This window comes from Fistularia commersonii, chromosome 13 (genome assembly GCF_037954325.1).
Source record: "Fistularia commersonii isolate RoL2024-O1a breed Wild chromosome 13, RoL_Fcom_v1.0, whole genome shotgun sequence".
NCBI classification, from domain to species: domain Eukaryota; kingdom Metazoa; phylum Chordata; class Actinopteri; order Syngnathiformes; family Fistulariidae; genus Fistularia; species Fistularia commersonii.
This window is the reverse complement of record NC_141296.1, coordinates 12,365,570-12,382,174: the sequence shown is the minus strand read 5'-3', so window position 1 is coordinate 12,382,174 and position 16,605 is coordinate 12,365,570. Positions and strand designations below refer to the sequence as shown.

General features: G+C 43.6%; 1 protein-coding gene across 13 annotated transcripts in view; it reads right to left on the bottom strand.

Annotated features, from left to right (window-relative positions):
- rapgef2b (Rap guanine nucleotide exchange factor 2b) overlaps positions 1-16,605 on the bottom strand; it is a 106,979-nt gene that overhangs the window by 33,353 nt on the left and 57,021 nt on the right. For 7 of the 13 annotated variants that reach the window (XM_086158056.1, XM_086158053.1, XM_086158058.1 and 4 more), the window contains 2 exons: positions 15,732-15,899; positions 9,197-9,214 (listed from right to left, as the gene is read on the bottom strand). In XM_086158056.1, coding sequence (XP_086014182.1) covers positions 9,197-9,214; positions 15,732-15,899 — 186 coding nt within the window. Of the gene's footprint in view, positions 1-186; positions 931-9,196; positions 9,215-15,731; positions 15,900-16,605 lie in introns of those variants that run through there. The other 6 variants (XM_086158055.1, XM_086158061.1, XM_086158057.1 and 3 more) reach the window with 2 other exon arrangements.

Below are 16,605 nucleotides of genomic sequence, written 5' to 3'. Positions count from 1 at the left end.
TCCGTTCGGGTTTCCGCTTCGTCCTTGACCTGCCTCGCGTTCATTCATCTCGAGGATGCTCGATAGGAATCCGATGCACATCCATTATATCGCCGGTAATCATATCTGGTGGGTCATAAATGAGGATGGAGGAGGGAAGGGGGTGAGGATGGAGGAGGAAACCTGGCACGTCGATAGGCTACTTACCGGGGTTTTATCTTGCTGGCTCGGGACTCCATTGCTGTCTGCTGCTGCTAATGGTTTCATAATGAAAAAATGTCGGCCGGGCAATAATATAACATCCCGAGCCTGCTCTATGCTACAGCGTGGACTCCCATTTCTTCTTTTTTTTTTTTTAATCCGAGCCGCCTTGCCCTCTACCCTCCGCGCAGCTGCACCGTCTCCCCGGGAGGAGGAGGCGGCGGCGGCGGCGGTGACAGTGCGGGGAAGAACGCCGCTCCCTGGCCTGCACCGCCGTTTCAACGCCGGCGTTTCACTCCAGCCTCCCCTGCCGCTTCCCGGAGAAATGTCTTAAAAAAAAAAAAAAAAACCAACAAGGAGGAGGGAAGGAGGCAGGCAGGGAGGGAGGGAGGGAGGGAGAGGAGGAAAAAATATATATATCCTTTCATCCGAGGCGATGACGAGCCGGCTTTCTTTTCGTCTCCACACTTGACAATCACATCGCCGATCGGAGCGACGAGCCGATTATAAAGCAGGGAGAAAAAAAAAAAAGAAAAAAAAAAAAAAACGGATAAGAAAGATGGCTGACAACAATTTCACTCACAGTTGCTCCCCTCCGCCGGTCTCTCCCTCTCCCTCTCTCTCCCGAAAGTAAATTTACGCGCACGTCGAATACACACGCGTACGTTTATGCACCATTAGACTGTTTGAGAGACCGAGACGCCCCTGCAGCTCCTGCAGCCCCTGCAGCTCCTGCAGCCCCCCCGCCCCGCCGCCACCGAGGTGCCCCGCGTTGAAGCCAGCGGTTTGTTTGGAACGGGAGCAGGGGGATGTGTGTGGATGTGTGTCAGGGGTGGAGGAGGGGACAGGGTGGTGGTAGGAAGGACCTCCTTCCTGCTTGATAGCAGTGCATCCCAGAATGGCCGTGCTCCTTTGGAGAGCTTTGCGCCAGCCCGGGTGTGAAGAGGAGAAGGGCAGAGGACAGGATGAAAGATTAGATGTAGAGATGATACCGAGCTGCGGGCGTACAATGGGTGGTGTCATTACAGCCGGGAAGAGGAAGGAGGAAAAGGTAAAGGCGGATGGATGCTTGGAGGGCCGGAGAGATGGAGGGAGGTGAGGAGCAAAGAGCGAGTAATGCCATTATCAGGCTCACTTCAGCGCAAGACCTCGGCTGGAGCCGGTTGGCATAGTAACGGGATGATGGAGACCGAAACGGAGATGGCAGCGCTTCCTCTTTGGCATGAGTAAAAGAGCTGGAGAGAGCAGTAAGAAACGGACAGTGGCGTTTTTTTTTTTTTTTTGGGGGGGGGGGGCGGGTCACAGAAGCCGATAAAGAAAGAAAGGGATTGAAATGGATCACAGACGGCAAGACTGAGACTGGCAGCGATGATGTCATGATGTCACTGTTACTCAGCTGGAATAGCCATGGCAACTGGGTGAGCGCGGACCCCTCCCTCCCTCCCCCATCAGCAGCACGCATCGTGTGCACACACACACACACACACACACACACACACACACACGAGACCACATCCTACGGGGCTGTTGGTTGCCGCGGCAACGCAGACAGCGAGACAAGGCGAAATGGAGGGAGGGAGGAGAGTGTGAGTAAAAGAGAAAGTGGCAGTGGCACCTCACCTTCGCTCTGCCGTACTACGATGAGCTGCAGCATCACCGACCGTGCTTCACATGACATATAAATTGCAAGACCCCAGAGGTGCTTTTGGAGTGTATGCATTATTTGTGCATGTGCGGAGGTGTGGGGGCACTGCAGGGACCTCTGGATATTGCTGGATGGTTTGGTATATGAAGGAAGTCTCCTGACAGACAGAGATATCAGGTGGATGGCACTTTAAATGACAAAGAGACATCCCAGGGAACAATGGGGTTTAAAGGCCAACCAAGACAATAAACAGCAGACCTTCTGCCGCCCTGTGTAATTACTACACAGTACTAAATCACAGCAAGTAAAGCTGTCAAGCTGAAGGAGTACAAGCGTGGTAACTACATTCATTTCTTTGTCAATAGATGGATTTTATTTAAAGTTGAAATCATATTTTCCAACGTGCCGGGCTTCAGAGGGACGGGTCAGTGTTGATAATTCTAGTTAGCGAGGATACCGACAGTGGATTGATTTCATCGATGGCTGGCTGGTTAACTTTGATATGCATCTTCTTAATGTCCCAGACTGTCTTTCGGGAGATCACTCCTGCAGTTTCAAACAAATCACATCGGTGTGTGGTTGTGTGTGCGGCATATTTCCACTGTAAAATGGCTTGGGGGTAAAAAAAAAAGTAGTCATGGACATACATTAAATGAATAAATAAATACAAAACCACCTCAGAAGCCGCCGCAATGGATGAGGAATGAATTTGAAAATATTCCAATCTCCATGGTCTGATCAAAAAAGTAGCATGTTCAAAACATCTAGTTGGATTTCACTTTTTTGGCATCAATGTCCCATTTCAAATACCCCATTGAAGTTAGCCTCTTTCATACTCAATTAATGCAATACATTCAGCCTTTTCCTGAGCCATGTTTTCATATATATAAATATATGATTCAATTCAAACCATCCATACGTGAATCAAACGGGAGGAGACGATACTGTTGTCATTTTTCTTAAAACTACAGTAAATAAATCTAACATGGAGCATAGGGTCAGTAAATGGATGTGTGTTTCAAGACCTCATCAAAGATTGTGCATAAACTCACTTGTCCATTTATAAAACATTGTGATTTTATTGAATGTCAGCAAATCAAATTTTGACTGTTAGAGAAAAAGGGGTCTGACGCTGCCTGTGTGATCTCTCATTTTTCAAGAATGACACCGATCATTAATCATCACATGACATGATTCCTACTCATGTGCAACGATCACAGCCGAAATTATACTATGCTCGGAGTTAATGACCAAGACGTAATTGAGTAAACACCCACATTCACAAACTGAAATGCAAATAAACTGTTTCGATGTATGATACACATTTGAAAACATCACCCGGTCCAATAAAAACAAATCAACATTTATCATTTATTTTGCCAGAGAGCTGGGGCTGAAGCTTTTTGTCACAGAGAATTATGGGCCCGGATGTTCCGCCTCAGACAATGCCGTGCAAGTGGCGTTGCACGAGCACGCTTTGGAGCCTCTCCAGTCAAAGCAGCGGGGAGGTGAGTCGGAGGCGGCGAGAGGGGCGGGAGGTGGAGACCAGCTATGACTTTACCTCTCCCGCCCCCTTGCCATGATGTAATGTATCAAAACAACAACAACGAAAAAGCTCAGGTGTTTTGCCGCGCAGCCCGATCATTAATGTCTACAACCATAAACCCCAGGGGGCTGAGGAGGAGTGGGAGGGTATCATTACATCACCGCAGCTCTGGGGCCGCGTCTGGGGAACCACAGATCTTTTACCCCACCCCCCTGCTTTAACAGCTTTCTAAGAACAAACCAGCATTTTAATCATTTTTTTCCCCCTGACTAATCACATGTTAAATGTAAAGAGAGAATGGCAGGGGTGCATCGATCTCAGAGGACTGTGACAGTGTCATGAAAAAAAGCCACTTTAGGATAATGTTAATGCACTCTTACTCAATTGCAATTGTGAGCTAAATGCATGAGGTAAGCCTGTGTGGCGTCCATGTGTGTGTGTGTGTGTGTGTGTGTGTGTGTGTGTGTGTGTGTCATTTGTAAACAGTCAGCGAATCTGCCATGGCTGCCACTGTTCCAGGCGTTGCAGCAGAGACTGTGTGATGGTGTTTTGCTTGCTGATGCGTAGCATTAGGACCATAAAACCCTCATTACTGGGCTGGATGACACCCCAGGACGTTGGCACACAACACACATAGAAACACTCGTACACAGACATGAACTCTTTGGGGGGTTCCCATTAGAAAACTCAAAGCATTAACAAGCGCTGAGAATTCTTTCATGACAATAGGATACATCTTGAGAATGAAGGGCAGTGGCACACAACATTTAACTCTTGAGTCGATTTGATTCGTTTCAAGTCACATGGACCTTCTGCTATGCATAAAGAATCAAATTAAACAACATCCTCCTTAAGTACCGGGATGTACGGCCTTTTTTAATTGACCAAGACATCATATGTGGGCCTTCCACTCATAAAATAGGGTAAGGCAAAACCATTCCTCCAGCACAGAAATCCAGAAAACATTTTCATTATTGAGCAGCCTTTGTTGTCAGAGAGGAACACACAGGCACTCTGCAACAAAGTCCCGTGTGACAAGCAGCTTCATGTTTGACAAACAACTAGCGGTGCCCATATCTGCAGCGCTAGCGGCTCTGGTTCCTCATCCAATTTTTCAGTTCCTCTCCCAGATTTCTAGTTTCTGTAGCACATCTGTTGTTTTGAATAGCGACAACAGCTGAGAGAAAGGGGTCAGTTCAGCAGTTTTCTGAAGCCCACAGACCCGGCCTTATGACTGGGGGCAGGTGAAGGCATGCCTTGAGGCAATCGGAGGAATCGCTGGCGTCTTTTTTAAGAAGGCAATTAGCTTTATCGGCATGTAGATGCTGAAATTCTGTAACACAATTTCGGTTATGTATTTAGAAAAAAAGATCATCATCTTTATGTGCACAACATAACATATAGCTTGGCCTTACATGTTTAAAGGAAAGGAAGAATTGATAGTGGCTCATATAGCACCTCAGATTTATATTAATGCATCTAAAGTTCACCCCACGTGTACAGGGAGAAATAATACTTTCATTGCAGACAATTTACCACCTGGCAATAATACAGTGAGTCATTATTTATGCCAGTCCTTTAAAATACCATCAACCGCGCTTTTAGGGTGAATCTATAGCCTGGAAGATGCGGATGTCAACAAAACCAGCTGAGAGACAAAAGACAGCAAAAGCACCGATGAATTGCATATCCAGCGAGAATATTCACGAGCAAACTCGCGTCAACAGACAGCCAAAGGAAACTTGAAGCCCACCGGCTCCTCATGGACACATGCGCTATTGCTGGATCAAACATCCTCTGATTTATTGATCTGTGTCTAACCTTGTTCAGAGAATTTGTGTGGAAGCCAATAGAAGGCCACATGAAGAGAAAAACACAGCTCTACCGACTGCCAGCACGCCGCATTAATCCTTGACTTGTCAGTCCCATTACAAAAGCCCTAAATAGCATTGTTAGTACGAGAAAGATGATCTAATAGCAAGGCTATATTTTCATCGCTGCAACAGCTCGGGGTATTATTCCATTCATCACATCGCTGTCACCTGTGGGCCAAGACGAGGCGATGCAGAAGAGAAAAAGGCTGCAAACGCAGGGCGAAAAACTTTAGGGGCGTGCAGGTTTGCGAGTGCCAACTTCGATCATGAAGCCCGGACCTGCCGCGAGGTGCACACGTGATGAAGGACCTCGATGTGTTTGGAAGAGTGACAGGCAAAGCGTCACCCTTGGCGGTTGCGATCGATACTGATCAGTAACAGGATGTTTCCTGGCTGAGTCACAGTGTAACTAGGCGATGTAATGGACAGGAAGTCTTTAACTTTGCATGGGACTGTGGCCTGGAACGGAGCAGCACCTGCCATGTACCTGTGTTTGCACAGCACAGAGGGACTGAGATGAGGACAGGATGCCTTCTAATCAATAATTCTCTGATATATAATAGTATAATATGTATCATTAGTTTATATAAGGCGAAGCAATCCATTCATGAATCAAACGTCACAACTGTGATTTGACATCATTTTATTAAGAATGAATATGATGTCAGTGTTACATGTTTTGAATACATTCTGACACAATTAAGGGTAAGCTTTTTTTGTGCTAATTTGTACCACTTTTCATGAATATCAATAAATCAGCTGCACAGTTTTGTGATTGACTGAGTTGGCATACGATTACTAAAACATCAGCCAAGACATTGCCTAAAAATTGGAAAAGAAATTATAAGAAAAAAAAAAAAAAACCTTGAGAATTAGTTTTAAGCGTAAGACACAACAGCAGCAGTTTACTCTGCACTCAGAGAACTGGAAATGAATTTCCGAAAAAAATCGTCACAAGTTTAGCGAGCACATTTTTGATATGACAGGCGTGTTTCATTTTTGGCATCAACAAACTGTCACTTTTGTTTACTCTGCTTCCCCTCCCCCTGCATTGCTCGCTCTCAGTGATTGACACGTGGCTCGCTCTCTCGCTCAAACTACACAAGAGCCCCCGCCTGTCTCTCCTCCCTGTTCCAGTAAAGACGCTGATGTTGTGCCAGCGGACGTACGGGTGTGTAATAAGACATTTTGGTTAACGGTGAAACACGTAGAAATGTCTGCAGCGGCAAAACAGTGGAGAGAAAAGAAAAAAAACAAACAAAAAAAAACGCGTGCCTCAGCTCACAATAGCAGCACATCTGCAGGTTCAGCCATTAAAGACAAAAACATCCCTTACTTCCTCTATACACAAATGGAAGGCCCGGTCACTGACGCGAAGATTCTTTCCAAACCAAGCTGCATACAGGCAGGATTTAATCAATCTCACCAAATCATATTTAAAATGTATGCATCCTATCGTTACACATGCATCAAGATGCCCTCACCCCCTATGTTTGCTTTTAATGGAAGGCAAACACAAAAACAGGGGTCAAGATCAATGGTATCAACCAGTTACTAAACATATGTGTTCATTTTTACAGTTTTTAATTGAGTAAATCACTGGCAAAGTGGAGACTGCGCAACATTATCTTATTACATGTCCAGCTGCATGTGTTTTAAACTGCCATTTGAGGGCCGCAGTGGGTCAGATGAGTCACTGTGACAGCAATTTCCTCGCCATCGGTCAAGGATCAGCCACCGGGCGGTCTGCTGTGCGCAGATGTGAGGCTATGAAACTTCTTATTGACTAAGACGGACAACATAGTAGTGAATAATATCTGGATGAATCAAAAAACAAACAAAAAAAATGAAAAAACAGTCTGCATTATGTAATTTGTTGTAAAGCACGTCGAGCTGGATACAAAAATGGGTTTCTCGGTGAGCAGTGATTACCCCGTGTGAAATCTTACAAGTAAATTGAAATTTTCAACAAGTTAACAGTAACTGTAGCTGTAGTATTCAAAAATATATCTCAGGCGACATCAAGGCCAAAGACCTTTAGCGGAAGAAAGAAGAAAAAAAAATTCAGCAGGGAAGGAATATTTGAAAAAGGTCTCTTTCACCTTATGAACACATTAGAAGACATGTTAAGGGTCTGGTATCACCAGACAACCGAGAGTACTTTTTTTATCCTATTCAGTTTCCGTGCTCCTGTCATTGTGCGGCATGAACATCAAGATGCAATAAGGACCACTCTTACAATTTTTGATTTTTACAATCGCAGCACAAAACACATAGTAATCCTCATATAGCCAGCCAACTTGATAGGAATTGTAATAAACAGCTGGAGAAAACAGCCGCAGCTTCGGGCGAATCTAACCAATGAATCTAACAAAGATTACGATCTGATTTCACTGACAAAAGCAACGTGCCTCACTATCCCCGCCACGCAGACTCAGTAGCATCCCGATAAATGTCATCCGCCAAGCCTTTTGAGAAAACCGTTCAGCTTTCAAAAAGGTCTTTGAACATCAGAACTGGCATGAAAGCCGGTCACAGCACATCCTAAACTGCTGGTTGAGAAAAGAACCACAGCCGGCAAATGAGTGGCTTGAGCTTCTCGGCTGCGACGAGTACAATCGGCACTTGCATCATTCATTGTTCTAGAAATACCTGCTCTACTTCTTTCCCGGCGCAAGGTTTAATATCTCACTAAAAATAACTATGAACTAAATTTTGTTTTCAGGTTTGCAGACCGCAACAGAGATTCTGAGGTTCCCGGGCCGTTTCTGAAGATCGCCCCGACATGAGCGGTGAACTTTAAATGCGCAGTAATTGACTTAAGAATTTGGAAAATAACATGAACTGTGTCTTCTTTCAACAGCCACTGTTGCTGTGTTTGGATTCAGTTGTGTTCGCTGTATATGTATAATGTCAGGGCTCTACTGCATGTTTATACTGGGTATCCAGAGACGGATGGAATACAGCCAGAAAATGGGAGAGAAAGAAAAAAGAAACAGTAGGAAAAATTGTTTTGCAGTCACAGCTGCGGCTCCTACACAATAACTATTCAAAACTGGGCTTTTGTACCTGTGAACAGCTGAAGAGGCACATGTTCTCACAAAGGACAGCACTAAAAATAGGAGCTTGTCTGCAGGTTTCGTCTTTTGCCTTTCTCTGTGCATGTGGAGCTGTGAAGCCGTGCATATATTCTATGATGTGGCAGCTACAAGTATAGGAAATATGGCGGTGCAATGCTTTTACTCATGATACCTGTGGTCTAAGTGGAAAAAATGAATAGTGAAATAATAGTGCTTTAAGTCTCAAAGCACTGACAATGAAATGCCCATTAGATCCAAGGCGCAAACCAGAGGCAAGAACCAACGAAACCAAACCTCTCTAATGCGGGGTAAAAATAACTCCAAGTGTAAAAACAGTGGATGATATGATCAGGCAAATCAGAAGAGGCACTATGCTTGAAGTACAATGCATCTCAATCAGTGGCTGCTGCTGTTATTTATTATCTACTGAATTATAAAAACCATCGGCTGCAGCCGGGATACGTTTATCGTTATTCTGCCATCATCCACTGATGTGACGATCAATCTCAAACATGCATTGTCAAGTTTTCAACCTGGAAACATATCGAATACTGGATCGTCTGGATGCGACGACATGATGGGATGTTTTACCAGCATTGTGAAAATAGAAACAACCGTAACTTAAGTTGCTGTGTGGGGTGACAGGACTTGAGGGTGGTGAAGGCTTCTGTTTTGTTTTTATTTTTATCAGCCTCCATACAAGAAAATGGAAGGTATTTATTAAGGAAGTCCAAATCTCGTAAACAGGGGGGGACAGCTACATATTAAACTACCGTCAAAAGCACAGAACACGAGATAGCTAGAAAACATAGCAGACACATGGAGGCACAAACACACACGCACACACACACATGGTTAAAGGAAATGGTACCTGTGGTTTATTGCATTCCTGGGAGCCAGATTAAGGAGAGCACCATGAAAAGAAACAGAAGAGATGAAAATTATCAAACATGCCAGTTAACACTTGAGAATGAGAGGAGTTGCAGGTGAGGCTTCATTGGCAGCAATGCAGCATTCTGCACCCCCAACCCCATTTACTGCAGCACACTATATATTTCATGATTTTGATAACTCCTCTGCCACCTCTTATATGCTGGAGTTAACCCCTTTTTGGCATTCATCACACCACTTCACACATCCATGGTGCTTGGAAGCTTTTCATAACATGGTATAAACAAACATACTGTATCAGTCAAATCCCGGTTTCTATAACACGGCAGGGCAGGCTCTGGTCTTGTGAGACAGTTTTAGTTGCTAATTGACCTCAATGTATGAGCAACTTTTTTGAAAATTACATTTTAAAAAAATGATTAGTTAAGTCGTGTGAAAGATTCCTGCTGGGGCAACCTATCCTGTCAAGGCGATGACATTTCGAATATATATTCAAGATGCAGTATATTGTATGATAATATAATATATTCTGCTCAGCTGTGACTTTGCGCCGAGAGAGGAGGTCGCCTGCAGCAGCAGTTCCCGTCGTAATATTTTGACTTTTATCTTTTACTAGGTTTTGTCTTCTTGTCCCCCCTCACGTGTTCCAGGTCAATAATACCCTTTTTTAAATAATTTCCCAATCCCGGGATCAATAAAGTACATCTCACCGTATCATATCAAGATTGTTGCTGGATAATTGTAAGTGTATGAATGATGCTGTTCCATTAATCTAAGAGTATCTAAAATTTGAAAATTATTTATGTTTGTTTTTTGGTTTTGTTGTTTTTTTAAATGATAAAGGAAGCGTGTGCAAGCCATGTTAAGTGGAAAAAATAATCAACAGCAACAGGCAATTTTAAGACATTTTAGTTCATGTTAAGGCCTAGATCTCACTAGCCAAATGCACTTCCCAAAACAAATCCTTTAAAACTTACAAGTATTTCTGTGATGGGCTAAATTACCTATCTGTTGCCAGGATCATTTTCTCTTAGTTCTTGCTCTCAACAGATTAATACATTCCCAAGGTGAAAACTCAACTTTCTCTGTGCTCTTAATCAAGGACAAGTAGCAAACACAAAGACGTTCGCATTACTATTCTGTCTTGCACACACATATGCATGCACAAGCAACCATTAAATGGTTCTCTGAGTCGCGCCCCCCCCCCACCCCACCCCCAAACCCCCTCCACCACACGCAAACACACAAAATCGTCCCCAAATTAACTTCAAAACCTTTGGGAAACTGGCCTCGACCACATAAGGGGATGGTGGAGGACACTTAGAGCCCCCGATCTCGTTACAGCAGTTCTCTTAAGACAGCACTGGCAGAAAACTGGGCTGATATTTGGAGCAGAGTAACATTTATCTCCTCTGATCGCACACTTAATGAAAATATCTTGCAGCGATTTGCCCGGCTGATATTGAAAGAGCAATTTAAATTGCATCAGTGCTAAGTCCACGCCTCTCTAGGTGGTCCTAAAATGTGTAATAAGACTTGTAGTGGCCGAAAAGTTAACCATCGGATTTACAAGGCTAAAATACCATCATTCAGAACAAAACACTAACTTCACGACTAGTGTATCTACGGAGGATTTAAGCTGGAGTTTATTAAAAAAGAATATTAGCATAAGGGTTGGTTTGCCAAAAGGAATTTAAGATAACAACAGAATCAGGCACACTCACTCCGAATCTACTCTGCTTGAGCATTTTGAGCTTAACAGACAGCTGTTTCAAGAGCAGTCTGATATTTTGGGCAACACTCATATTTGAGAAACAGAAAACAATTGTTTTTTTGGCACAATAAAGAAAATAGAAAGAACATTGACTCGTGGGTGTTGGGGTTGCCGGTGGGTGGATTTTATTTCCAGTGACTAGACAGCTTGAAGACTTCCTTTATCAAATCTATTGTCTACAGTTTGGTCTCTTTTAAATGTTCTCTTGGGCTGCATGTTGGGCATTAGTTTAAATCAGGATAAGACAAACAGGTTTTGTTATCAAAGAAAGTTCAAGGTTGGCAGTCCTGCCTATTAAAGATGTCTTTATGCATTCAAAGGCAGTCAGCAAGTAAGCGAGAGGAAAGTCCTTGTCAAGGACACCTCAATGGAGAGCATGATCACTGATGGACACTTGGCTGTTGCAGGGATTAAACTTGTGACCTCCTGATTACGGGGCTGCCCCGCTAACTGCCAGGCCACCCGGGTTGAAAAGAGAGTAAAAGGAGTATTGATTGTCTGCATCCTGCTGCTGTTCTAATCACAGCAGCTGTTTGGGCATTTCGATGCCATGACTGGCCGGTGAGTAAACCCAGAGGAGGAGTATCATCTGCTTGCAGAGTTTGGGGTGGTCTGGAGCCGAGGGGGGCAACAGGAAGCTAGGCCTTAAAAAAAAAAAAAACAGGAGACCACAAAAGGAGAATTTTAGGGTGTCTCACACTGAGGAACCCTGGGGACATTAGTTTCCAGGGACTTTTTTTTCCCTCTCATGAATGTTCATTTTGGTCCTTTTATGGTAACAGTTTTTTTTTTTTTTTTACTTTATACACACCGAGGTTACATAAAGCCTAGCTGATACTTCAGTGTCAGATCAAACAGGAGGCAAAGGCTGTAGCTGACAAGCTAGTGTGGGTGTTTATATTACTGCAGAATGTACTGGATGTTTCAAGATGCAATTAAAGCTGAACACTAGTTGGAGCTAGGTTTTAAATGTTCGAAATTAGAGAGTCATTATTTGTATTAGGATTTTTGGGGGGGTCGTAAATAATGGTACAAAGTTTGCAACTATGCATTACCTACTGCCGCAAAGTCTTGTCCTCGAACTGTGGTCAAGCAACTGCGGTTTAAGTGTTTAGGGCCATATAAAAGAGATAGACCGAAATTATCTTACTACGAAATGATGAAATATTAATGGTGTAAAGTTGACAGCCTTCATAGGAAACACCGATCGTGAGACTGACCACGAAAAACCTCCCATGGTGAATGAAGGGAATGCAATTGGTGTGTTTTAGTTGGAGGCGTTTGCTGAGGGTACAAGGTGTCTGTGCGAGAGAAAGGATATCTGGTCTCTAGTCTGCAGTCGGAACAAGGAGCCAAAGTGTTAACCCCCTGCACTGGGATGGGCACACAGCGGACATGTGTTGCATCCTAAACACTGCCCTCTTTCACCAGTCTGATTTATTCAGCCTACGTCTATGGAAACAGAAATAGTTTTTTTTTTCTTTTTGCAATGATCCCAAACCATGGTCTTTTAAATTTCGCGATCTTAATCAGGTTTTGGAGTAGTTTCACACGTAAGCATCATCTCGATCTGCTAGTCTAGCTACAATTAAGAAAGAGAAAAATATTATTTTCAATATAAGCCCCTGTTTCTAAGGACCACGCCTGGTGTTTTTTAGAAAAAGACGTATCTTCATGAAAGGCACAAAAATAGGTGGAGCGGCTCTGTTAGAGAAAGCTGACATCTTTCGCCCTAACAATATTGCAAAGGTCAGTTCATTGTTAATTCCCAGAGGAGACTTCGAAAAGATCCACGTGCCATCTTGTCACAGCTGAAATGCACCAGAGTCTGAAAAGCAAAAGAAGTGACGCTGTTGCTGAACACTGGGTTTGACTGCAGCACGACAGTCTGCAATTTATCAAAGTTTTTGAGGCTGACGTTTTATTTAAATACTGCTACACTGTGCATTTCATATGAATCTCTACTGTCCTTGCTAATGCAAGTTAAGTTCATTTGCAAACCTACTCTTCTTGATGACTGTTCTTATATTGTATTATTTCATTGAATTATGAACCCTGTCACATTTAATACTCTGCATGGCCCTGCATAAATCAAGGGCGATTGATTGGTTGACTGACTGACTGAAAATTTCATTACCTAATGGGACGACATGTGTGCCCAATGGTGCTTCGTTACAAACACCTACAAAAGACCGGCAAATGTAGTTTCCTGTCAAATTAACACCAAAACAATGGCCACTCATATGCAACTAAAGTCCTGGCCAAGATATCTCGATAAGTTTACGTCAGCCATGAAAGGAAAAAAAAAAACAACTTGAAAATGTCCAAAATAACCCAAAAACTACTACTTTTTCAGTTGTTGTGTGTGTATGAGTGTGAGACTGAGTCTGTTCATGCATACACTCCCAGTGGGACGTCCTTCATCAGGTTAGTACTACATTTAGATTGTATTCAGCTCTCAAGAGAAACATAAAGGGACCGAGTGCACTCGGCCCATGAATTACACTGAAATCATTCCTCAAAAGAGGGGTTTAATTAAATCCTTTTTGTTTGTCTTGAGCATTTTATCAGTTGTGATAAATCAGCTGCGGATTAAAAATTAATGTTTTTTTAACCATAGCATTTATTTTAAGATCAGTTCGCTATTTCTCTAGTGTACAAGAGAGAACTAAATACTCTGTCTCTCAGATGCAGATCCAATGACTGATTCATAATTAATGTTATTCAGTGTCTAATATAATGTAGACTAGATAAGAGTAACACTGGTGTAGCAGCACCGGTGCTGAATTCAACATTGTGCTTCAATTTCACGTCGGATACGACTGTCGCCTTTCCTGCTCAAGCAGGGTGCGAATTAGCATCTTCCATCCAGCTTTAGAACTCATTTGCCTTAATATATTGGGGGTCTGGGCTGAAATTTTTGAATGTCAAAAAAAAACAAAAAACACAAATCCTATTAAGAGATATCACAGTATGTGCTTAATTAAGAAAAACATATAAGTAGAGCAGTAAAAATTCTTCTTTTATTGAAATACTTGTGTCACGCATTTGATAGTAATGTTCAGCGATGCATGATTGAGACTGCCTCATCAGTATCTATATTCTAAAAGTCTATGAGCAATTATAAAAAGTTGATTTCTTGCACATAAATTTTGGCGTGATGTAAGATAACATTCAGAGCAGCGCCTTGAATTCCAAATTCTAGAAATGAACTTGCCATGTCAACTTAGCAGCCGCCCAGATTTAGCTCAGTGTCGCCCTGCTGACGCACTCAACTTCGCAGCAACAGCAGCACCGTCTCCACTGTACTTATTACTGCACTTGAGCGGAGATCATCTGGGACCGCTTGTTGCCATGGCGGCCATTCCACCCTTCCCACAGGAACACTACTACAGAGGGGGGAGGCGAACGCGTGACGTGGGACGCCTGGCCATGAGAAAGTTTGGTGCAGCCTTTTGAATGAAAACATGGCGAGTCTAAATTTAGCCAACTGGTTGCGGCTGTGTGAAGAAGGGAGGAAGACATTTGCCGTATTTTCCCTTTTTAAGCGTGATTGTTTCATCGTGTTCCAGAAGGAGTCAGGCACTGTGACAGAGGCCTCCGGGGAGCTCCAGGAATGAAGGGAATGCAACAAAGTTGTGCAGAAAAGGAAAACGGTGAACCCCAATTGCATGCTGGGTATTTACATCATTAGTGTGAAAGCCCTTTGCTTCCTATTCCCAGGAAAAGATAGCATAGGGGCTAAGAACGCCCCCTGCAACTCATCATCCAAGTTGGAGTCAGATCCTTTTATGTGATTAATGTCAATTCTCTTCCATAAAATGTTTCAACCATAAACCAACTTCGTGGCTACAATCGGTTTAAAAAATAAGACAAATGTAAGTACAAAGGTATGAAATACGGGTGTCGGTGAGTGGGAGATAAGGATAATATTTAATCCTATTATGAGCTGACCTTACTTACGTTTTACAATAACAGCAAAAGCTTATTAATTTTTTGGACCAAACCGAAACATTTTTTTTTTTTATTGGAGCACACATTCAAGCTGCTTCGTCTGACCTAGTTCAATAGGTATAATGGTAATAAAACTACATTGTGTATAACATTTAAAGATGATGTATTTGTATTTTGGATTTTTGCAGCAAATTTAAGAGAAGTTCATCTTTCTGTTCATTTGGGCGACAGCATTATCATTCAAGCTCATTATTGACTCCCAAATTTCAGGAAAGAGACAGATTCATGTGCTATAGGGTACAAATATTACAATGCACAAAACACAAGAAAAACACACTGCACCATTTCTCTGATACACACAGGTGAGGGAGACAGGATTTCAAGTAGAAAGATCTAGCTTAGACAGACTATTTGGAGAGCTCTAAACTACAAACATGGATTAGAGATGGCAAGGAGTCAACTGTGCAATGCAGCAAAGCCAGCAGAAGTAGTGAACAACACACAACCAGGTATCATCTTGTGAGGAAGGATGCTCTTCCTCAGGACATGAAACATCACACCAGCACAAACTACGGTGTTCAACTACAGGCGCACACACAGGGAGCGACAAACCAGATCTGCTGGGGAATTTTCGGCAGGAACAAACGGCGGGTTTTTTCGGAAGACGGAATGCGACGCACAAACAGAGCGCAACACAGCAAACGGAGCAACACCGAGTCATCTGCGGAGCTCGATGAACCACCAGAGCGGGGATGGAGATGACAGAGAAGCACAGGATGCAACTCACCGTGTGGTATCCCCGGGCTATGGGTGGCTTTCCGGTGGGGTACGGATCCACAGTGTCGATAATAGTCTGCCTCTCTCCTTTCTGGTTGATCTTCCGAAAGCGCCGACGGGACTGTCTGTGGGAGGCTTGCCGCTGGAAGTACTCCTCATTTTCATCCATATAGTCCACCTGGATATGACGGGGGAATGGGAGGAAACAGAGATAGGGGGGTTGGGGGAGTGACTATCTCCGTTTTCATTCACACGCTTTCCCACTCAACACCCACCCACCACTCCTCCTCCTCCCGAAATACACATTCCGGCCCATCAACCCCACCCTCATGTGCCTCGTCTTTTGATTCCTGCCACCCCTCTCATCGCATAAAAAAGGAGGAGTGAGCGCGGGCTGCACGATGCACACCTACGTCAATGGGTGCTTTTCAAAATACATCAAGGGAGGCAGCTAAATGAAACGGGGGAGTGGAAAACACTCAATTTCCATCTCCCTAAAGTTGAATTAATAGTAAAAACAAGATGAAATTACTGGTTTCCATCTTCCTAAACAGGGAGCAGTGGAAAAAAAAAAAACAATCCATGGGGGAAAATGGCACAAAGAACAGCATCTGTCAGAGAGGTTTCTTGCTGCCTGCTGACTCTGGTCCTCGATGGGAGGACATATTTAACTTTTGTTTTCTTCTTTGGATTCGGGGGATCCCATTCCTTCCCCTCTCTTCTTGTTTGGTACTTTTACTGCAGCTCCACATTTCACAGCGTTCAGCCTTTGGGATTACTCCGCTAAAATCTCTCGCTGCTGCACCAACTGCTGCCATGACAACGGCAGGGGAGCTGTGCATGAGCGAGAGTATGGGGTGGGATTGTATGTCTTACTGTTTTGC